Source organism: Rhea pennata, chromosome 19, assembly GCF_028389875.1.
Source record: "Rhea pennata isolate bPtePen1 chromosome 19, bPtePen1.pri, whole genome shotgun sequence".
Lineage (NCBI taxonomy): Eukaryota > Metazoa > Chordata > Aves > Rheiformes > Rheidae > Rhea > Rhea pennata.
The window spans coordinates 8,540,132-8,562,942 of NC_084681.1; the positions used below are offsets into that span (position 1 = coordinate 8,540,132).

At 57.6% G+C, this 22,811-nt stretch overlaps 1 protein-coding gene across 2 annotated transcripts; it reads right to left on the reverse strand.

The window, feature by feature from the left end:
• Window positions 1–775: 775 nt before the first annotated feature.
• On the reverse strand, window positions 776–21,188 carry CYGB (cytoglobin). Of its 2 annotated transcripts, XM_062591559.1 has the most exons (4): window positions 20,736–21,188; window positions 11,102–11,333; window positions 10,296–10,424; window positions 776–1,579 (listed from the first exon to the last, which is right to left on the reverse strand). In XM_062591559.1, the coding sequence occupies exons 1-4, from the start codon at window positions 20,876–20,878 to the stop codon at window positions 1,571–1,573; spliced, it is 513 nt and encodes a 170-aa protein (XP_062447543.1). In that variant the 5' UTR covers window positions 20,879–21,188; the 3' UTR covers window positions 776–1,570. The 2 variants fall into 2 exon arrangements, with proteins under 2 accessions (XP_062447543.1, XP_062447542.1); XM_062591558.1 differs by lacking the exon at window positions 776–1,579 and having other exon boundaries at window positions 4,237–10,424.
• Window positions 21,189–22,811: the final 1,623 nt, after the last annotated feature.

Here is a 22,811-nt window from a genome sequence, read left to right on the forward strand (position 1 = left end):
GCCCAGCACTATGGGTACCACAGTCTCTGGGGTGGCATTCGGGGTGTTTTCGGGTGCCAAACGTCAGTGCGTGTCGCCGGGGAGTGATTTCTGCAGCTGCCGTTGCCTAGCCGAACATCTGGAGAACGTTGCTCCTCGAGGCCCCTCCAGACCGAGCGCGGTCAATGCGGACGCGCCACGAGGGAGGCTCGAGAGGGAGCCACGTCTATCCATCGGGAACGATACCGTTACCTGTCTGCAAAACTGGCCCAAGAGCACCCGAAGCTATTTTGGCACCCCAAAATCTGTAAATACCACTCACCTGCAGGCACCCCATTCCTAGAGGCACCCCACTTTCTGTAGGGACACCAACGCTGGAGATACCCCACATCTGTAGGCACCAGAGCCCTGGGCCAGGCCCCCGCAGCCCACCCGCCGGTGCCAGAGGGTGTCCACGGATGGGGGGCAGATTCGCACCAGGGCTGCCTTCCCGATACCCCCAGCCCCCATCACCGGGATCGTTGTTAAAATCAGGCTCTTTAACCCAAAGGTGCAGTCTGGGGGCCTCGTTCCTGCCTTCTTCACCTGCTCGTCACTGGCTGAGCTGGAGGGGGTGTCACCTGGAGGGGGCATCACCTGGAGGGGGCATTACCTGGAGGGGATGTCACCTGGAGGGGACAGCACCTGGGTGCCGGGGTCACGCGCCACCAAGACTTTACGTGGATGTGCATCCACATTATGTATAGCTAGGTACAAAGTCCGTTGTTAAGCTGTGAGTATAACATAATTTATTATTAATACAACCCCGAGGGCTCTGCTGGCCTTCGTGCCTGGACAGTTCTTCCCTCTCCCAAGGAAACAACACAGAAGAGAGGCAGGATTTGTATTTATTCTTTGAAGCGCGTAAAGATGGAAAGTTAACGATTTTACACTATTGCTTAGAAAAGTACCCCAGAACGGATCACTGCTCTATCCTGCTTAAACCAGAGGGAGCAGAAGCGCAGCAGAGCCGGACGGCTGTCTCGTTTCAGAAGCCGCTTGGACCACCGGCCTCGGAGCTGGTCGGACGCCTCCACGACAGCGCCTGGGAGGTGGCTATCTAAACCGTTCCTTAAAGCGAAGATACCGGTCAATTTGAAGACCAAAGGGGTTAGTAATACGTATCAAGAGCTCCCGGGGCGTTTTGTGGCTGGCGAAACCCGCCGGAAGCTCAGCGGGCGACGAGCGGGTACCAGGCGGCGAAAGCCCGGGAGAAACCTCCGCGCGCCCCGAGCAGCCCCGAGCAGCGGCGGCCGGGCGCCGGCGGGCCCGGGCCGAGGGCCCTCGGTCGAAACGGCAGGTGAGTCGCTGAGCGGCGAGTAGGGGGCCGCTCGGCCGCTCTCGCCCCGTGCCGGGGGGGGGGGGCCGTCGCGGCACCGCGGTTCCCGCGGCCCGGCCCGTCCCGCGGGATGCGGGGGCCGGAGGATTCGTCCCCGGCCTGGAGAGGGAAGGGGGGGGCAGGCAGCGGAGCAGGCGAGGAAGAGGAGGCCGAAGCCGCCGGCTCCCCCGGGAGCCCGCCGCCCCCTCGCGCTGCCCTCGGCTCTGCCAGCCTTCAAAGCGCCTGTGAGAAGAGAAACGCGACTGTAAATTAGCCCAGAGGCTTTTTCAATTTCAGATGTGCACTTTCCTCCCCCTCAGCGCCGTTATTTAATCTCCCGGCTGCCAAACCCCGGGGAATTAATCTCGGGCCGCGCTGACAGCGTTTACATTCAGCGCAGCTCAGCTAAACCATATCAGCCAGCGCAGACGAAGAGGAGACGGGGACGAGGAAGGAAGGGACACGCTCCTGGTTAGTGTCAGCCCAGCCGGCGTGTTATTTTTCCCTGCTTCCTGAGCGGCTTTGCTCCGAGCGAGGAGCTGCGAGGGGATTACAGAGGAGAAAAGAGCTCCCAGCTCTGCGGCAGGTAAAACCGAGCTCAGCCGAGCCCGGGGCTGGCTCACAAACCCGGAGGGTCGTGCAGCGCCCGGCACCACGCGCCGCAGGGCGAAGCCGGGGGCCCCGCGTGTCAGCTCGATGCGGATGGGACAGGAGAAAAAGAAGGGAAACGTCCTTCGAGTTGGCCGGAGCCTACAGGCTTGGTCTGCGCCGGCTTCTCGCCCCGCGTCGCCCGGGGCGCGGGAGGACGCCGGGCTGGCAGCGAGGAGCGCGCCGGAGCTGCTCGCTGCTCTCCGAGCCCCTCCGGGACGAGCACAGCTCTTTCCCAACGCGCTCGTGAGGAGCGAGCGGCGCTTTGCACGCCCAGCGCTCCCGGCTTGCCGGCACCGCGGGGAGAGCATCACACAGCTTGGTCGCGGTGCCCGCGGGTGCCCGCGGTTCAGCCCCGCCGCCCAACAGCGCGTCCCTCCGCGGCTGGAAGGGCTGCTCTGGACTCCCTTAACCAAGCCAACGGGGTGATTTTTAGGCCATTTTGGGCAAACGTGGAGCCGTTCTCGAGTTTGCTCCTGAGACCCCACGGTCTCAGCTGCTCGCAGCCCCTCGCCGGGCTCCCGGGGCGGTTTGGAAGCAGGGCGAGCCAAGGGGGCCGGTTGTCCCCAGCAGCCCGTGCTGGCCCCGGGAGCCAGCCAGGGACGCGCCGGGCGCAGGCCGCGAACCGGCCGCCCTGGACGCGTGAAACGCGGGGAAAGCCTCGGCGGACTAAATCCCAGCAGCTCCGCGGCCAGCTTTGCTGTGCGGGCCCGATCCCGGCCCGACCCGCACGGCCACCCCGAGTAATAAAAAGACCAAAGGGCTGAGTAAATATTTTCCCTCTGCAAGGTGATGCTGAAATTCCCAGCTGCATCTCAACAAGCCATTGGGAAAAACAACCCCATGCGAATAATTTCCAGTCAGCACTGGTTCTGGCTAGGCTCAGGCCAGTGCGCTAAGGTCTAATAGCTTCATGTCCCCACCACAAACTCCCCTGGGCTTCCCAGTCCTTTTGCTCATGGTTTCCAGGCCAATGTTTCACATCTGGAGCAGAGCAGTGTGCGGGCTTTGCTGACCATCCGCTTCCGCCTGGAAGTATATACAGGATGTGGTGGAGACTCCAAGGACGGTTTATTAGTTGCGTTAATGGCACCAAAAGATTTTTCCCAAAAAGGCAGAGCAGAAAAAGACAGATTAAACCAGGCCTTCTCCAGATGGGTTGGCTTTTGGTTCCCTTCCCCAAGCGGTGCTTTGGCCGTGGCCGCCTTGGCTTGCTTTGGCTGTGCAACCTCACGGCTTTCTATCTCTTGCCACCTACATTGCAACCTCAGACTGGGGCCCTAAGCCTGGATTGCTCCCATTAAAACTGGTTTCTATCACCCCAGTGGGATGAGCTTTCCCTTCCCTGACTGCCCAGTCCAAGCTGTGCTGATGCACTTTTACTGGCACTGTCAGAGAGGAGCACAACAAAAAATGATCACTTAGATTTCTTTTCCACTTCATGTATCCCAAGGAAATGAGGCTTGTGGGACCATAACAAGCATCTGGCTCGTTCTGTCCACCAATCCTCTGCCAGTAATTTCTGAAAAGGTTGGCCAGTGTCAACCAAATTTGACCGAGGTCTTAAATCCACCCCTATTTTGTAAAGCAGGGAGCTGGAAAGACCCACTGAGAGAAACTGCGACATGACCCGGCCATGCTGGGACCCAACCCGCTGCAACGTGATTCACCCGGAGCGTCAGGCGCAAGAGGAGTCGCATGGGACAGAGCCACAGAAAACTTGGCTTCTGCTGCTCAGGGAACTATTTGTTATTTTTAAAGGCTGCAATCTATCTCACAGGCTGTGGAGCTCGTGGGTGATGTATCTTGTGGGGGTTTCCATTTGCAGCCGTGCCCTGCCGGTCCCCGAGGCAGGCGGGAGCCTCCGTTTCCGTGCCTGCCCGGCTGGGAGGCATCGCTCCCGGAGGCGCCCGGCACGGCCGTGCACCAGCCTCACCACTGCCGTTACAGCCAGGTCCCGTTAGTCCCGTACGGCTAATCCTATCGGAGCACCCCGGGCCACCCAGGGGGTGACGCCACGCATCTCCTGATACAGGGAGATTTGCACAAGGTACCTGGAAGCCAAGCAGAGAGCACGGAAAAGGGAAGGGCCCCCAGCCAGCAGGCACAGCCGGGCTCGGTCCGAGCCCTCCGGCCGCTAGCGAGCGCCTGCCCGCTGACCCCCCACCCCGAGGTGCCCCCCGGCAGGAGGGACGCGGCCCGCCGGCCGCTGCGCGGGGCAGCCCGGCACGGAAGAAACCAGGGAGAGATCCAGCGGTTTGAGCGATTTATCCACCGAAGATACAAGTTTCAGTTTAATAACACCATTCTGTCCGGTTACAAACATACTAAAAACCTACAAAAAGAAAAACAGTTACATCCATGGTACACGAAACGGCATGTATAAAACCAGCACGGAAGCGCCGAGGAACACGTACATGAACAGCATCCGCAGCAGCATCGCTAACAGTAAAGACACAGAGTTACATCGGACCACGCTGGCTCACGTCCGCGGGTCGCTGTGGGACCGGCTGGAGACGTACTAACGATCAGAGACAACTTCGGCTATGGAAAATAGTTAGCGGCACAGTCTGTTAAACAGGTCAGGCCCACGCGGGTAATTTTATCCCTCTCTCTCTGCTAAGTCGGCCCGAGCTTAGTTAATATTTTTCCTCCCCCTTCCTCACCAGCATCTGCCTTCCTTTCCGCTGCCGCCGGCGACGGTCCTCGCGCCGACGCCAGCACGACGGGGCGATTTCCAACGGCGGCGGGCAGGGAAGGCCGAGCCCCGGTGCCCCCCGAAGCCACTGAGGGCGTCCCCGGGGAGCGGAGGGACGCCGAGAGCCCCCCGACCGGCTCGCGGGGAGCCAACGCGGCAGAAACGCGGCAGCGCTTCCCCGCCGGCCCGCGAGTTCGGCTAGCCCGGCCGCGGGATCCGGGACCACCGTGAGCGAAGGCGGCGGAGGTGGCGCAAGGTCCTTAAGGGCTCCTTGTCCAAACGTCTCTGGTGGCTTCAGAATATTTCTCTAGATTTATACGTATATATGGAGATATATATATTTTACGTGCTAGCTGTAAGTCTAGGCGGAGAGGGGTCAGGTCTTTGCCTCAGCCTGCGCCTAACGCTTCGCTCTCCCTGCAGCGCTGAGCTCCACCGGACCACGCGCGGCGTTGACCTTCGGATGGGCCAACGCGAGCCGATCCGAGCCGGGGTCCCTAGGGAGAGCTGGGTCTAGACTCTACCCCGAGGATACCTGTGCTCAGCCCAATCCCACCCCGTTGACTCAGCGTCCACCCTGGGACTGGCCAGGAGCTTCAGAGATGTTCCTACCCCGGACACTGGTCCCCGCCTGGCCCTTCCACTGCTGCAGGGCACCAAACCTCCCTGGAGCAGAGAGGCCAGATCCCTCCTTGGTGACAGCGTGGCCTCCCGGGGCGCGTGCGAGGGCGAGCAGAGCTAAGAGCAGCGTTGCAGTCGCTCCGGCTGAGCCGCCACAGTGCCTCGAGCTGCTGCTCGCCCGGGAGTTTGGGGAGGGATCGTTCTGCAAGTTGGTTCCTACCCGCCGCCACCGCGGACGGCAAAGCCGAGCCGCGGGCACGCGCGGGCAGCGGCCCCATCGCGGCGCGGCCGCACCAGGGCCCGGAGGGGCTGCTCGGGGAGGCGAAACGCCGTGCTCCGGTGAGCGGGGCCCAGTGGGAAGAGCTGATAAATGAATCCCCAGTTGGCTGCGACCAGCCTGGATGCAAACCAGATGCCTGTGCCGTAACAGGGAGCAGCTGCGCACGCATGTGCACGGGCGTGCGAGAGAGCCACGCTCGGAGCCAAGACCTGTCCGAGACCTTTCTGCTCATGCACACTGCATTTTTCATCCCTCTGTCACTTTGGAATGATAGTTTTTCCTTTTTCTGTACGTTTTCATCTCTCAGATGAGGTTTCTCAGTTTAAGCAATGCCTGCTCCGTGCTGAGGGCAGCTAAGAGGGGGCGTTTGCTTTCTCTCTCTCTCTCTCTCTATTCCCTTAGCAAACTCGCCCCTGGCTGCCCTCCCCGCTTCATTTTACTTCCTACAGAGCCGGTAAAAATAAACATGTTTTTGTTTGCATATATTTGAATGGTCTGCAATTTGGCTGATGGAGGGGATCCTCGAGGGACAGCAGCTGTACACATCTGGATTTGATTTAGAAAACTATGCTTGGAAAAAAAAAAAAAAAAAAACAAGCCCAGCATACACGGGTGTGCACGCAGACACACACGGTCATGGAACATGGTTGTCTGGGGGTTTGGGAGGGCCGGTTTGTCTAGAGATGAAAAAAAATAAAAAAATAAAAATAATAAAAAAAAGAAAGAAACTAAGAAGAAACTAAGCCACATTCAAACATGCTCCGACTCTGGGGCTTCCCTCGGCCGCTGCGATGCCCTCGAGCCGACGGAGGCAGCCCCGATTCCCTTGCTGGGGGCAGTAGCTCTGTCCCCAAGCCCAGCCATGGGAAGCGGCCCTCATTTCTTTAAAGCCAGCGGGATTGCTGCTAACCTCTGCCGGGCTCCATCTGAGCCCAGCGTGGAGGGAGAGGAGAGGAAGGATTTCCACTGAAAACCAAAATTTCCTCCTAGAGCACGTTCACCTCCAAGGTTAATGCATGCACTTTGCCTAAATATGAAATGCCCCAGTTCTGACCTGGCCCCATGCGTGCACAGCCTGCAGAGCGCAGGAACTCCTCAGAAAAACCAAGCTGCCACCATCGAGGTTTGGGCAGGAATCGGGGAAGCTACCCAGCGAGCGGGCAGAAACCCCGACTTCTGCGCTCCCAACGCTCACGCTCTGCTCTCACGCCGGCACAAGCTCAATGATTTCGCAGGTCCTTGCCCATCTGCATGGGTCTAGCCCTGACACCAGCCAGCTGGCATTTGAAAGACATCTCTGCAGAGGGTGCGAGCGATGAGCAGCCACGGGCCAGAGGTGCCAGCTGCCGGCACCCTCATGCGTGCAGGTGGGTGGGCTGGATCTGGGGTGAAGCTGATGCTCTGAGTTATAGCCTTGCCCCAGCAAAGTCACCGTGCACCCATCCCTTCCTCATTCGCAGCCCTTTCACCAGGCAGCAGTCGCGTGCTGCCACGGCAAGGGAAGCTGGACAGCTGTACCCCAAGCCGCTATTCCCGTTAGTTATGCCCAGGCCACTCCGGGAGGGCAGCTCCCAGCTGGACCTCCTCTATCAGCTCGTTCCTAGCTACGGGACACGAGGAGGAAAGAGCCACAAGGCAAAAGCACAACTGCAACGGGGCTAGTTTTCCTACCAGTCCCGGGCCCAGATCACAAGGAACCTGGGAGGATCCAGTCCCTGGAAGAGGCAGGAGGAGTTTGTGATCCTGCTCACTGTTCGATTTGGAAAACCTCCTCCTTTCCTTGGCAGAGCTGTTATTCCTTGCTCCACAAGGGAGGCCGTTTCCAAGAGGCCTGAAGACTCTTACTCTGGGGGTTTCCTTGCAGCCCTGCAGCCAGGTTCTGCGCAGCAAAAACGGGTGCGAGCAGAGGAAGGCAACAGAGCGCCGTGGTGACGCCTGGGGAACACGGCCAAGTAGCTTAGGTTATGCTACAAATTCCCCGTTGCCCACAGCCAGGCGATGGGACAAACTCCAGCCATGTAAAGCAGGGCGCAGAGGAACGGAGAGATGGGCACAAAAGGGAAAGATGCCCTCTCCCAAGCACCCTGCTCTAGGGCAAGGCTAGTTGTGGAGAGGAGGAAGAGCTGCTGGGCTGCACGGCTGGAGGAAGAAGGGGGAGAGGTGGCTCTCTGGCAAAACTCACCGTATGTAATACTGCCTCCAAGCAGCAGCTCACCCTGGGTCTAGGACAGAGGCACGCAGTGACCATACTAGTTTTGAAGGCAAAAAAAAAAAAAAAAAAAAAAAAAGGAAGAAAAAAAAGAAAAAAAAAACAAGGACAAGAACGATGGGAAACAACCGTTCAGCAGGCAAATGAGGTAAGAAACAGTAAGAATTAGATCCTTGGAGTGCTTGAGATAAAGGATTTGATCCTTCTCCCTGCTCAAAGGAGCTTCTTGACTGAAGAAGCCCAGTGCTCTCCCTTGCTCACTGAAGGGCTGGTACAAATGGGAGAGGGTCAAGAGGCTTTTGGGGCCACCCAAGTGGCAGAGAGGCCGCATCCTGCCAGGGCATGGAAAGGAGAGTCTCAGGTGGGTGTTACTCTGGCAGGTAACATTGCTGGAAATTAAATGGCAAAATAGCAAGCAAAAGAAGAAAGAGTTGGGCCAAAGGGGTGCAGCTGGAAGAACGAGTCAAAAATGAGAGGGAGTCACTGTCCCTGCCTTGCCTTCATCTGGGAGATGGACATTGGGCTGTCTGCAACTTCAGATCACATCATTTCACTCGATTTTTCCCAGAGGACTCCAACACACCAAAGGCATCCTGTCCCAGGCCCCCACCGAGTGTGATTTAGCTCCACTCATCATGGGAGGACTCCTGAATACAGGATGGGGACTTGCACGAGACCAGTCCCTGCAGCCTCTCAAGACCCACACATGGCCAGTGGCAGCTTTCTGCATCCTACTACAAGAAAATTTCAGCTTTGCAGGGAACAGCAACATTATCTCAGGCAAGGAGCAGAACCAGACACTGAGTCAACATCCAGGAGAGGAGCCGCTCTCCCCCAGAAGGCAGCTGCTTTCAAGAGCGGTAGTGGTTGGAGGCCAGAAGAAATCTCAGAAGAATGGAGCTCTCCCACTCACTTTGAATAAGTAACATTACTTTTAACATTTGAGCTAGAAGATGTAGCTGAGGCATTTTAGGGTGCCACTGAGGAATACCCGATGGCAAGGATACCAAAGCATCCTAGCAGGCTTCATGTTTTGTCCCCAGACTTTCACCCATCACTCCCCAGAGCATCCTATAAAATAGAGTCTGTGTGTGAGAGCCCAGATGTGGCTATCCCCTCCTCTCTTTCAATAACTAAAGGGGAAACTGAGGCAGCGAAAATAAGCAGACTTGCCCAAAGCTTCAGGAAGAGCCAGTGCTGGAGGCAGGGAGAGCGCTGTGACCGCACTGCTCCCGCTGCAGCTGCAGCTCACTGGGGTCACAGAGCCCTTTGCCAGGACCGGGCAGGAGGATTGATGTTCCATGAGGATGCGAGCAGCATCCTGCATGGAAAGATTTCTACCAGGCACTTTATTTGAAGGAACCCAGTTTCATCAAGGCAGGAATATGTTCTGCATAACAAGGGATTTATTTATTTTAACAGAGCGGAGACCTTTCATCACACCCAGGAATCTGTCCTAGTACACTCGCTTCATCTTTGCCTCTCCCGAGGCCAGCCTGAATTTCCCTCCTTGCAAGGCAAGGAGGGGCACCCTGGCTTTACATCCCTCCATCTCCCTTCTCCTGGCTGCCAGACAGAGGGACCAACACACACGAGCTCCTGGAGCAGCGGGCAGCGGCCAAAGCGTAATGCACGCTGCCCAAGCTGATTTGCACACGGGTCCCTGCCTCTGAGGCAAACCCAGAGGAGCTAAGGGGAGACAGACGAGGGGCAGCTGCCCCAGACGGGTCCCCTCCTTCCCTGCTCTCGCACTGGAGATGAGCAGCACATCTCTCCTGTCCCCAGGACAGCTTGCAACAGATAGCCAAGAAGCTGGACTTTGGATGAAGAGAAATGAGTGCTGCTGCTGGACCAGTGATGTACAGTGATGGGCTGCTCCGGCTGCAGCCCTGGCGAATCCAGGTTTGCCATCCTGGGAGGCGAGCGGAGGAAGTGCAGGCAAAGCAAAGCATTTTCACTGCCGGCTGGGCAGGAGAGCAAACTGCGGTCCCGATAAGCCTCGCAGCCCCAAAAAGCAAGGAGCGAGGTTTACCCGGGGGCTTTGCGCAGAAAACAAGGGTCATTTCATTCATCGGTAAACGGGGCCCATCACTGCCTTGCAGCAGGATTTGTGCAAGTGAGTTTCTCAGAGATGGTATAAGCGAGGCACAAGGTTTGGGAAGGCGGTGACTGACAGGCCAGGGCTGTAAGACGGAGCCAACGATCAGCTCTTTCCCCTCTTCCAACATTCCCTGCTACTGCTTCACCCTGACCCGCCTACACTCTCTTTGGGGGTTTGTTTTGTTTTGTTTTGGGGGGGGGGGCTTATTTTGTTTTTCAACCCCTCGGAGATCAAATTTTGATTTGGCAGCTAACAGAGCTGGCCCCATCGGGCTCCCCAGACTTGAGTGAAGATCTTGAAGAGACCAGAGTGAAGTCCTGGTGCGAGCAAATCCCTCCCTGCCCCTTGCCCTTCCCCAGTGTCCGCTCATAGGGTGGCGTTCGGGTACTGCGCCCAGCCCACCTCCTTGTACGCCGCCGTCACGTGGGTGTAGATGAGGGTTTTCATCTTGGTCCAAGCACTGTGCACCTCCGGGGTGAAGTCATCGGCGTATTCTTCAGCAATTACCTCCAGCATGACACCAGTGAGTTTCTGGAGGGAGGGGTATAGCATGAGGTTAGTGAACTCTCCAAGAAGCAAGTAATAAAGAATTTAGCTCTTTATCCTACCAAAAAAAAAAATAAAAAAAAAATCCCCAAACAAAAACTAACAAAACCAACAACAACAACAAAGATGATCAATCCTGTTACTGAATCCTGGGAACTGCAACTCTCTGACCAGCCCTCTCCAGGACTGACAGAGGTCTCAGCTCCCCCAGGAGACAGGCAGCCACTAATCAGCCCGCCTGGGAAGACGGTGGGAGGCTGAGACACAGACAGGACCCTGTTTGCATTTTCAAGCATTTCCCCAGTTTTGGCATTTCAAATTTTTTTAGTCCCTTCCGTCACGTTTGATTTTGAAAAGACCTCAAGAGGGGACTTAGGGCCACCAGCATGCCTGAAATGGTGGCTGAGGGCACCGTGAGACAGGTTTCCCTAGGCAGGGGGAATCGCTGATGCCTGGTGTCCCAGCGATGGCTGCATTTGGAAACGGTGGCCTGCACGGGAGGACACTGCAGTGGGAAATCACAGCCACACGAGGAACAATCCCTGCAACCAGCCAGCCTCCTCGGGGTGAGGACAACCAGGCCTAGCATGCCACAGCTCCCTGTCTCCTGCCCTCTTCCTATATTCTAAAGCATCCCAGAGATTTTTGCTCCCATCCTTTACCTTAAAGTAGACAGGCTCCACTTTGTGCTTGAGGGCATGGGCCTTGCCCACCAGGGCCAGGATGGAGGAGACCTTCTCTGGGTCACTGAGATTCTCCACCACAGTGTTAATGGCACCCATGACCCGCTGAGCATGCTTACGCAGTTGCAAGCTCCTTTCCATCTCCAGCGGGTCCTCCATATGCTTGAACTGGCTGAAGTACTGCTTGGCTGATGGGAAGTTGACAAAAAACCTTCAGGGAAAGAAAAGACATTGAGTACAACCAGGAGTATGGAAACAGGATGAAAGGTTAAAGCAAAGCATGAAGTGGTCAGGAAGCTGGAAACTACCCCTCTGCAATCTAACACAGCCACAGTTAGTTTTCTCATTAAATTTCCTGAAATTGCAGTGTTCAGCCGCCCTAAAAAATCAGTAGGTTATTGCCTTTCTTCTACACCTCCCCTATCTGCTAAAAGGGCCTCTCAGCTGGATTTTTATCTGCCAAGTAGAAGCAAGACCAAATTCTTTATCATTATATTCAGCAACACATCCAGTGACTGGTGTGCCAGATGCTGGATACATTCACACATACCAAAACATCAGCTCTTGCTGCAGAGAGCTGGGAACAAGCACGCGAGTCTCTTCCTTCACCTGAGCCAGCCTCCCCCTGCCCCTCTCACCCAGATCCACCGTATCTTCTTAGCATGGTGCACTTTATACCTGTACCACCACCCCAGAGGACTCGCTCCCCAATTCTGCTATCCCTGGCCTCTCCCAGATCTGGCCCATCAGAGAGTTTCCAGCAAGATTTCAGCCCACAGCACAGGGGTCAGGGTGCAAGGCCCCCACAGCTGCTGGGTAGTTGGGCTTACGCTGCTGCTACTCCGTGCCAGGAGTCATTTCCCTCAGCTGCAGCAAGAGGACATGCTTAACATTCAACCTGCCTGCCAAAGCTCCTGAGGACTCTCTTTTTCTGTGGAAAAAAATGAGTCCCAACAAAATACGGCCAAGCCAAGGAGAGCTGTGGCTGCTTTCCAGCTGCTGACCCTTGTTCAGGAGTGCCCTGAGGTGCCCAGTGGTTGTGTCTGCTCAAACTCCCTGCTACACCTCCTTGCTGGAGAAGGATGGTCAGGCCCTGCTCCTGCAGCACGTGCTGCTTTCCCAGGGGCACAGGGCAGAAATGCAGCCAGGAGCTGAGAGCCCCTGCAGAGCGAGCGGAGCAAGGCCCCAGCTCTGCCCCCCCAGCAGGAAAACGCTGTGTCCAAGGGGCTCGAGGGTGATGGAGCAGGAGCAGAGGGACCAGGCCCCAGTCTGGCTGTCCACAGCCAGGCCTGTAGCGTGAGTTGCTTTAACCACTCCTTTCCCCTGAATTTACACCAGAGAGAACAGCAGCAGGATTTGCTCCCTCCTTTCACCCATCTCCCTCCCTCCAACTTCAGACATCAGCAGGTTGGAGCAGCTGCGCTCCCCCTGCCTCCGTCTGTGCCTACGTTCAACTGGAGGGGAGCCAGCGGTGGGCGCTCGGGAGGTGGCAGACAGCTCCCAGGGCCGTCCCTAGACATCTGCTCTGTCCTCAGCCCCAGACAAACGCCTCCCATCACCCACCCGCCCCCTCCCCCCTCTCAGGCTGCCAAAAATCCCTCCCCGAGCACGATCCCAAACCACACCAGTATTTTCCAGGCTGCTCCAGACCATTGCTCCCTCCCTCCAGCACCGAATGGCATCATCTTCCCTTGTCCAGGGCGATCGCAATTTAAGGATTGGACTCATTTACCACTTCATTATCCTCTTTCTTGCCCCCCCTCGTTTCCTTCCCCCACTTGGTTGGCTGCAAAAGATTCAGGGCATTGCCAAGAGCGACATGAAGCAGCAAGTGGAAGATACCAGCACTTCTGTTACTTCCTCAAGACATCTGGGATTCATCAGATGGCCCAAAATAGGTTTTGGAGGTGTGAAGGGTATGCAGCGGAAAGGATGGAGGAGGCAGGAAGGTAGAAAGGGGAGGGGGGGACAACAAGGTGTTGCTTTTAAAACTCAAGGCAGGAGCCATGACAAAACTCCTCCTGTTATTGCACAACCTCCCCCAGGCAGAGCTCAGAGAAGCTCCTCCTGCCACATCTGTTCCCTGTCAGGAGCGATTTCCCCAGCCCGGATCCCCTCCAGCTCCTGTCATCACAGAGATTTTCAGTTCGTCTCCCTCAGTTCAGAGCTGTTGGAGATGGGGAGAGGCCATCAGAGCGCGAGGCAGTCACGGTTGGGACGCTGGCCCCCACGGTCCCACGCAGAGCCGGCAGCTCTGTGAGCCACGCTTGGGGCAGCAGGCATCGGCCAGGCCCCCAGTGATCGCACCCTGCTCCCGGGATGCAGGGCTTCCGCCTGGACCGTTTCCCAACAGAAGGACAGATGTTCTTCTCCATTTTAATGGGATCATTTTTCCTGCATCCTGCCTCCCCCCAGGAGCTCGAGCTCCTTCCTCCGTCCCGCTCTCTCCCATCCTCCCTCTCTCCTGCGCAATCTGTTGCCATCCCCGAGCCGGCAGCTCGAGCCAGCCGGTGCAGATCAATGCCTCTCAGCTATCGACAGCTAGCGGCCCCTCCAAGGTCACATCTAAGCTCCGTGCTGCTCCTTTTGGCAGATCTTCTCCTCCCCGATGCTCAGCTCTGGCAGCTGTCCTCCCTGGCACGTCAGCCCACTCTCTCCAAATTTGGGGTAAAAGTAGGACCAGTTGCCTAAAGAATACCCTGATGCCGGTATATTTGCCTATGTGCCAAAGCCTCTAGTCGCTGTTTGCCACCAAAAGATCTCTGAATAGCCCAGTTTGCTCAAGGGCATGTTGTGAAGACCAAAGGGAACGGGCTAAGAAAAGTTCAGTCTGACTCGCACTGTCCTTCAGCAGAAGACACATAGCCAGGGAGGGAAACAGATTCCTCCATCATCAGAAATCCCACCATCCCTCCCCACAAAGGGAAGGGCAGCAGAGGTGCTGCCAGGGTGGGCGCCCCTCACGAACACAAGCCAGGGGTGAGCGGGGTTGCCTCTCTCCCATGGTATCACCTCTATCTCCTCTGCCACATTAGGCACACAGTGCCCGGACCAAAGACTGAGCGAAACCAAGGAGCCCCCGACAGGGCCACATCAAGCTAGCAAAGGACCCAAACGACTGCTTTCCAACCCTTCTCACTCTGCAGACCCCAAAGGTGACACCTTCCCATGAGTACTGAACCTGGCGACCACGCTCTTCTAAGGGACCTGCAAGAGGAGGCTGAGAGAGGTCCCCAGGGCTGAGGGAGGAGGCACAAGACCTCACCATGCCCTCACTGGGGCTGGACAAACTGGGCCAGGAGTACATGAAAGCAGCAAAACCCAGGCTTGCTTCTTCACACCCCATCCTGAGAACACACAGGAGAAGGCAACACATGCTTGATGAGGAGCAAGGGTGCAATGTTGTCCTATGTTGCATTGAGTAAATTTTTTTTTTTTTAGCCTTATGCAAATGTGTTTTTTTTTTTTTTTTTTTTTTTTTTTTAAATAGCTTTTCAGCCCTCAGCATAAGGGCTGGAGCTGTCCCTTGTGCAGCTCACTTCCCCATGCAGAAGGGCATAGGTGTTTGCCCTGGTTCACAGATGGTGAACTGAAAACAAGAGGAGCCAAAACCAACTCACTGAAGTCAAAAAGGCTGGCTAGAGGCCTGGAGCCAATTCTTCTTGGTTAGTGCTTCCTCCTTTCTCTCCACTGGTGGATAAAGTTAAGCACTTGCAGCAAAAACTCCTGGCCTAGGCCTGGAGGAAATGTTTGAACTGTCAAAAAAGGAACGAGCCCAGCTCAGTGGTAGCTGCAAATAAACACAGAAGATTAATTTAACACAAAGGTTAAATATAATCAGAGGAAAGGGGAAAAAAAAAGGAGGAAGAAAAAAATAATTCAAATGATGGTGAATTAGGTGTTTGTTGTTGGAATTTTTCCCTTTCATCTAGAGAAGATTTTTCTATAGCTCAGACATCTCAGGCTCTGGAATTTTGTTGGGGGTGTAGAGGGGGTGTATATACACGCACTGGGCTTTTTTCCTTCATTCAAGTCATTAAAAATATGATAGTTACCATTGCATATTACAAAATCATGATTGATAGAAAACAGATGCCTGAATACCAATCTCATTAAATTTCTTTTTAAGTGATTCCATTCTGCACCCGCTAATTTGTATTCTGTGAGCGACATCTGGACCAAATGGACAGGATGTCGGAATTTTTTTCCCCTCTTTCTTCTGCCCTTCTAACAACTTTAAGGACACAACCTTTACCAATAGCAGAGCCAAAGGAAATAATTAAGGTGCAAACCACTGCGGTCACTGGGAACCTGTTTTCTGTCCAGTAGAAGAAACACCACTTATCTCATTCTGCCCTTCGTCCTCCCTCTGCCCTGAACCCTGCAGAAAACCAGGAGGAAATCTTCAAGCCCAGACATTTCCTTCCTTCCCTGCACCCAGGACCGGGGCCAGCTAGAGACAGGACACCTGCACATGGCTCACTTTGTCATCTGGCAGCACTTCAACCCTCCATGCCTCACTTACCCTATCTGCAAACAGTGGAATAAAGATTGCTACCAACCCCATACGTTGCTGGGAGACCTTTAGATGAGCAGACCAGGGCATGCAGTTATCATTTACAGACTTTCTGTTAGGTTCCCCTACAAACGCTTCCAGGTTTTCTTTCTCCTAATCCCTTTACATGGGCAAAACCTCTACCTGAAGCAGCCCGCAAGCTCTGTGAGCCCCTTTCGAAACCTCTCCTTCAAGCTCCTTTCTGCTCTTATGCCTACAAGCAGCTGATGATGGGTAGGCAGGTGGTGTGTGGCAACTGCTATTTATTATGCTCAGGACTATCTCACTGCTCTGCCTGTGTGTTCCCATGCTTCTCCCAGCCACCTGTAGTCTATCAGCTTATTTTTTAAGACTGCAGGCTCACTGGGGCAGGGGCTGCTGGTGGCAGCAAGGGTTTACAGCTCCCAGGCCAAGGGGAGAAAGCTCTCAACCATGCCATCACCACCAGCCAGCAAGACAGAGAAATATAATTAAAGCCAAAAAAGAGAGTCTCTCCATGTCCCCATAGGGTCCTCCTTTCTCTGAGGGTTCAAATGCTGGTGGAGATGGCGGTGAGCAGCACGTTGCACAGGCGTGGAAAGGCTGGAGGGAAAAGGGCCAACCCCCCACCAACAGACAAAGGCTAAATCTGATTTCTTATGTAGCTCACCAAAAAAGAAAAAAGCATAACTAACCTTCCTCAAGGAAAAGCCCCCCCCATCCCACCACAGTGCCTCAGGAACTGGCTCCAGACACCTCTTTGAGCAAGGCTGAGACCTCCTCAGGGCCATTTGGGGAGCCTTGCATGGGCCACACAACAGCTGACAGGAGATGAGGAGGCCCATCTGCTCCAGGGATGGGTCCCATGGATGAAGGTGGGTTTGTCTGTCCAGTTTTGACTGTAAAGAATGTCATCTCCTCCAATTCCTCCCACTCCTCACCAGAAGTTTCCTGTCCCACTCAGGAGTGCCAGGGCCACAAGGCTCTGGGTGCCTCCAGCCAGAAGGCTTCCAAAAGGCCTTTAGTTACCTATAATCCTTGTAAACCTCTGCTCTCAGGACCTTCCTCCCTGACATCCTCACCTGGACCACCACTGCCAAGCCTGCTGTCCCTGCCTGCATGTTGTGTGACCACTGACCATCACCAAGCCTTGCACCCACCATCAGAGCTCCTTTCTGGGTGCCATAGCAGGAACAAATATCACAAATACACTGCTCCATGGTTAACATGGTCCAGCAGGGTCAGAAATTATTAGCAAACAAGACTGAAAAAAAATGACTCAGAGAAACACACCTCAAAGGAAGGGGTGGGTGGTCCTCTGAGAGGCCAGCAAGGAGCTCACCAGAGCCCAGCTGCACATCCCAGCCCCCCAGGAAGAACAGAAGAGGAATGGGAAAAAAAAGGCTTGGAGAGCACTCAAAACAACCTGTGGGATAGTAGTGAACAGGCTACACTAGGACACAGCCCCAGGGCCAAGAACCAACCCCCCATGCCCTGCTCCAATATCCAGCAGGTCCAAACACAGACCTGGCACAGGCCTCCTTGAAAGTCCAGTTCCTCCACCAGCAGGTTGCTTCCATCTCCCCTCCTGCACAAGGCAAATCCCTCCCTGTCTCCCACCTTGCCTGCTCACCTTTAGGAGCAGCACACTCTACAGCATCCCCCACCACCATTAGATCTGGAAGAACCACCAGCAGCCCCAGTGCTATGAGCCCTTTATCCCAACACTCCCTGTTTTCATTTTTCAGGATGCAGAAAACCTGGGTTTTTCTGTGGCTCCTGTGGCACGTCCTGGTGAGGGTTGTTACACCAATTACGCTCGTTTGGGATGAAGAGATTGGGTCCTGCTGCTCAGCTGCCTGCATCCCGCTTTCCAAATGGCCTGCGGGGGCTTCACCTTCAGCTTGCACAATTGGGGCTTTAAAAAATTTTAATTTTTAGCAGCGTGATTCCCAAAGCTGGGTGCCATGAGCAGCCCGCAGCCAGCTCCGTGCACACCAGGGCTGTCCAGCCCCCTCCTCGCCCGGGATCTCCAGCCCCTCCACGGGCTCAGCCTCAGAACTGAGTCCTTTCCCCAGACTTTGCATTTCCATCGCCTGGCCGGGGGGTGCCGGTGCGGTGCCAGGCGTGCCCTGCCACCGTGTTCGTGAGCACGCGGCACCCCGCTTGCTGCCCCAGCGCTGCGCCTCCAGCCCCACGCGGCTCACGAGCGTGTCCGGGGTTGCACCAGCACCGGGGTGGTCACCGGGATCCCCCCGGCCCCTCCTTGGGCCCCTGCACAAAACACTTCTCCTAGGGCAAGCGGGTTGGGAAAAGGTGGTTTTCTGCTCCTAGCACATGCCAGCATCCTTTGGACGCAACGCATCCTTGTGACCCAACGGATTGCTCGTTGGTAATGGAGCAACGTTGCCCTGCTGCCTGCGCGGCTGAACTGCTCGGGCCCGCAGGCCCTGCGGCCGGGAGGCAGGGGAATTGTTCAGAAGGGCTTTGCTCTAAAATGTATCTTTTTGCAGCCAAAAACGGACCTCCTCTCCCTCGAGGAAAACCTGAACGAAATGCATGTTTGCGCTGGGTGGTAGCTGGAGGGATCACTTGTTTAAATGCCATTTCGGGAGCAGTCGACACATTTTTATTTGATTCAGCCAGCTTGAAAAAAAATAGGTTTTCTGTGTAGCCAGGCTCTTCAGCATTTTAACCTAATATTTCGAGTAACGTCTGGTATCCAGTAAACACTTCTGCATGTCAAAGCCCTTTGCAAACCGCCAGTGTCCGGGTGCAGCAGCTCAGACCAAGCAGCTATCGACACCGCAGGGCGCCGAGCCTGCGCTCGCGCTCCCGCCTCTCCCCCGGTGCCTTCCCAGCTCTGCGCGAGGAGGGACGAGCACGTCGGGGGGCTGCCCGTGCTGGAGGGAAGGGATCTGCGGGGGCTTTGGGCCACGACCTCGGCCCCGCGTGCCTCAGTTTCCCCGCCGCAGGGAGGAGAAGCACCGCCGAAGCTGGGGGCAGAGCGGAGCGGGAGGCCCGTAGGCAGGGGCGCAAGGAGCAGCAGCGGGAGCTGGATCCATACGGTGATGCACGGCAGGTTTCCTTCGGGAACGGCCTGCCTCGGCGCCTGCATCGCCCGCCGCCCTCCCACGTCCGCCCTGCCTTGGCTGGGCCCCCCCGCCCCAGCGCAGCCTCCGGCCCAGGCAGGTTTCGACCCTTTTTCTCTAGAGGTGGCTGTGAACCCCTGGCCCTTCCTACGGAGAAGAAGCCCTTCCCTGCCCTGGGCAGCTCCTGGGATGCTGCTGGCGGAGCGGGCACCCCCCCCCCCGACCTTCGGAGCTGCTGAATCATTTCTTGGGAAGCGGCAACGCGGGGCGCCGCCGCTCGCCCCGGCTGGGCCTCCCCGCTGCCTCCTCACCTGACCCAGTTCTCCCGCGGCCGATGCCAGCCACGAAGCCGCCGGCGGGCGGCAGCTGCGGCCCCCACCGTCCCCGGCGGTGCCAGCCCCGCCGCGGTCCCCGGCAGGCGTGCGCGGCGTCTCGGCGCCTTGCGCTACGCATCGCGGGGATGTCCCGTCCCTCTCCCTTTCCTAACCCCCCCCCCCACTCCAGCTCACGGGGAGGGAGCAGGTGCTGGTTTTAACTGGGATACACTGGTGTAGGGCCATACCCAACCTTAGAATGGCTCCAGGCTGCCGGGTTCATCCCAGGTGCCGAGGCAATCCGTCCCTGCCGGTGGGGAAACCACGCTCCCCGGACAAACAGGAAAAAGAAACGGAGCTAAACCAGAAACTTACGCCGGGAAAGTTTCGGCGGGGGCCGGGGCTCGGCCGCGGCTGGCCCCCGGCCGCCCCGGCCCGCGCAGCCCTGGCTCTCCCGCGGGGCGCTCCCGCACGCCGCGGCCGGGCCCCAGCCAGCCCTCCCGGGCGATCCCCGTCGGCGCGGGCGGCTGCTCGGGCGCCCGCGGGCCGGGCCTGCCCGGCCGCCTCGTCCCGTCCGCGCCGGGGCTGGGGAAAAGGGGAACCCGGCAGTGCCCCCCCCGCCCGGCAGGGCCCTGGCCGGGTTGCAGCCCCGTCTGCGGGGAGAGCGGCGGCTGCGGCTGGGGCTGGGGCCGGGGCCCGAACTCGCGAAACGCCGGGCGGAAACCCCGTCCTGCCGCGGGGGCCGGGGCTGCGTCCCCCCCCCCCCCGCCCGCGCTCCGGAGGCGGCTCCGCGGGGCGCGAAGCCGTGGGGGGGGGGGGGGGGGAACGGGCTCAGACATGATCTGGCTCCGGGGAGGAAGGAAATGTTTGGAGGAGGCGGCGGGAGGGGGACTAAAATGTCAGTTTGGCTTCTCCTCTTGGGGGGGGGGGGGAGGAAAATCCTGTCGCAACGCTGGCAGCCGGCCGGGAGGAGAAGCAGCTCCGCTCGCCGGCACGTCCCGGGGGGAGCGATCCCCGCTTTGCCGGCGCCGGGACGGAGGCAGGGCCGCGGCGGCTCGTCGCCCCCGCCAGCGGCCGAGCCCCAGGCGCCGCGGCCGAGCCCCTCGCCCTGCCGCTGCCCCCCGCCGCGCTCGGGGGCTGCCCCGGGGGGAGGCTCGCCGCCGCCGCCGCCGCCGCCGCGAGCGGGAGCCCGGCCGAGGCTCGGAGCAAGGTGACGCCGACCCCGCCGCGGCCCTTTCTCCAGCTCCAAAGCCGCCGCCGGCTCTGCCCGCCGCCTTCGCGCCGGCGCCCCCCGCGCCCCCCGCGGCCCCTCTGCCGCCGCCGCTCCGGCCCGAGGGGCAGCCGGCGCCCCGGGACGCCCACACCTGCTGGGCCCGGCTCCCCGCCGGCCTTATTCCGCCCGCGAGCCGGCTCCGGGCTAATTCCCGGCTCCGAGAATTCCCGGGAGGAGGAGGGGGGGGCGCCGCCGAGCCCCCCTGCACCGCTCAGCCCCCCGCCGCTGCCCGCCCCGGGGGGCACCGGCGGCGAGGCCGCGGCGAGGCTCCCCGCGCCCGGCCGGCTCCCCGCCGCCTCGCGGCTACGCGTGTGCGGCTCTGCCCCTTTCCTACAGCTAAAGAGAGGGATTTTAGGTGCATTCGCTCCTTCTCTCCCCCCCCTTTTTTTTCCCTAAATACCTGATGAGTATGGAGACCCCGATGTCCTCGCAGTTTGCGTATACTCTGCTCCACGTCTCCTGAATAACCTTTTTCTCCGCATCTGAGATCTCCTCACTTCTTTCCCATCTCTCAATCTCCATCTCTCCCTGGACTTTCTCCATGAAAAACAGCCGGCACGATCCTCCGGGAAGCCCGGAGGAGACGAAGAGGGATGTGTGCGAGCGCGTGAGCCCTGCGAGCGGAGACGAGGTGTCGGCTTGGCGGGCGAGCGGGTGGCAGCGGCTCCAGCTACGCGTGTGCGTGCGTGTGTGTGTTTATATATATAATTAAAAATATATCTCTCTCTCCTGGAGGTTTGGTGCGTGCAATCAGATCTGAGATCCCCTGGTGCTGTCCATGGCCATAGTTAGCTTCAGCTCAGCTCGGATGTGTATGACTGACTGATGGGAAACTGCCTAAAAGTAAAATATTCAAAGGCATTGCAAGACCAGCCTCTTTACCAATGTGCGAACGTGAGCTCACTTTCTCTCTCCTCCTCTCCCTCTCACTCCCCCTCCTTTTCTCTTTCCTTTCCTTTCCTTTTTTTTTTTTTTCTCCCCCGAAAGGGAGAGACAGGGAAGAGGTTCTGGGCAACATCAGGACGGTGCACGGAGGAAGGGGGGAGTTCACTGAAAGCTTTTTTGTCTTTCAGCCCTTGTAAACAGCTCGGAGGAAATGCAGGATCCAGAGTGCACGGTTAAACTTGTCCCAGCGGCCGGCTCCGCTGCGCCCCGTCCCCTCGCTTTCTCCTGCGCTACCTTATTTTGCAAGAGGTCGGGCTTCGAACGAAAAATCCTTGCTTGCCTCTGGTTTCCAGGCGGTGCAGCACTGGGGGCAGAGGGGAGTGCGAGGTGGCCCTGGTCGCTGAGTAAATTATTGTCTGTCCTGCAGGGACTCTCTTAATTAGCAGAATTTGCTCCCTGTTCTCGTTTCAGTACCAAACTGCAAAGGGATCTAGAGCCAGGGCGCTCGTGAAATGGATTTATTGTTGTTATCCCGAGACTGCGCTGCTCCTGGTGGCCCCGCGGCAGGGGAGCGGAGCACGGGAGCGCCTCCGCGGCACGCTTTCTGCTGGATTTGCGTGTGCATTTCGGCTGGTTTTAACCGAACCGCAGTCCCAACTCCCTAAAAAATCCGGACGGTAATCTGTAGCCCAGTCCATTTGCACAGCGAGAAGGAAAATACTACCCGGACTTGTAATAACCGACAGTCCCCCAGAGGGGGATCAGAGACAAGAGAACTAGCCTGTGAAAGCGTGCGTGCACACACACGGCGTCTCCCCCTCCGCCGCCGCACGCTCGCCGAGGAGCAAGCGGGCGACGGACGGACAGATGGACCACCAGCAGCTGCACCGCGGGCACACGGACGCCCGTGCTTTGCACGGGGGTGAAGAGCAGAGCCGTCTGGCCCGCGGTTCGCCTCACCGCGAGCCTCTTGGGCGTCGGAGCCCTGACGTTGCAGATCTGTCGAGGCTTTTGCTGTATTTGTCCTCAAAACCAGCCTCAACCATCGCCACGCTAATTCACTGACCGTTGCGTCAGCAAATTTGCTCATGCGGATCTGACTAGAAGGAGTGCGAAGATGTTGCCTGCAGCTTCTCCTTGGGAAATGCTCCCAGCGTGGCCCCAGGAGAGGCTGGGAGCCCTCATACAGCCCACGGTGTCCACAGTCCTGCTTCTGCTCAGCGGAGAGCCGCTGAACGCCGCAGCGGGTGAGCAGAGCCCGCATTGCCAGCCCTACGCGTCCGAGGAATCAGTCAGGTCACCTCCATCACAACAGCGCTGGCTTCAAAACCACCATGTTGTCATCAGCCAGGTTACAGCTTTGATTTGTCTGCTGTTCATTAGCCACCGGGATCAGCACTGGTGAGCCTGAGCTCAGACATGAGATGCAATGGCACAAGGTGGCCACCATGAGAAACCCATGTCAGCTCAGGGTGGTTTACATGTCCAAGCCTCTCATTGTCCCTTAAAAATGCAAGGAAGTACACTCCGCTTTTAAATCCAGTTTAAAACCCGAGCAAAACTGCAATGCAGCATTAGTACATTTGGAAAG

Bases quoted from the DNA above. Each gene is read 5' to 3' on its own strand.
- CYGB (XM_062591558.1), bottom strand. From the start codon at position 20,878: ATGGAGAAAGTCCAGGGAGAGATGGAGATTGAGAGATGGGAAAGAAGT. The intron at 11,334-20,735 runs GTATTTAGGGAA...CTTTCCCTGAAG, and splicing joins GGGGTCTCCATACTCATCAG to GTTTTTTGTCAACTTCCCAT. The intron at 10,425-11,101 runs GTAAAGGATGGG...CCCTCCCTCCAG, and splicing joins TGGAGCCTGTCTACTTTAAG to AAACTCACTGGTGTCATGCT.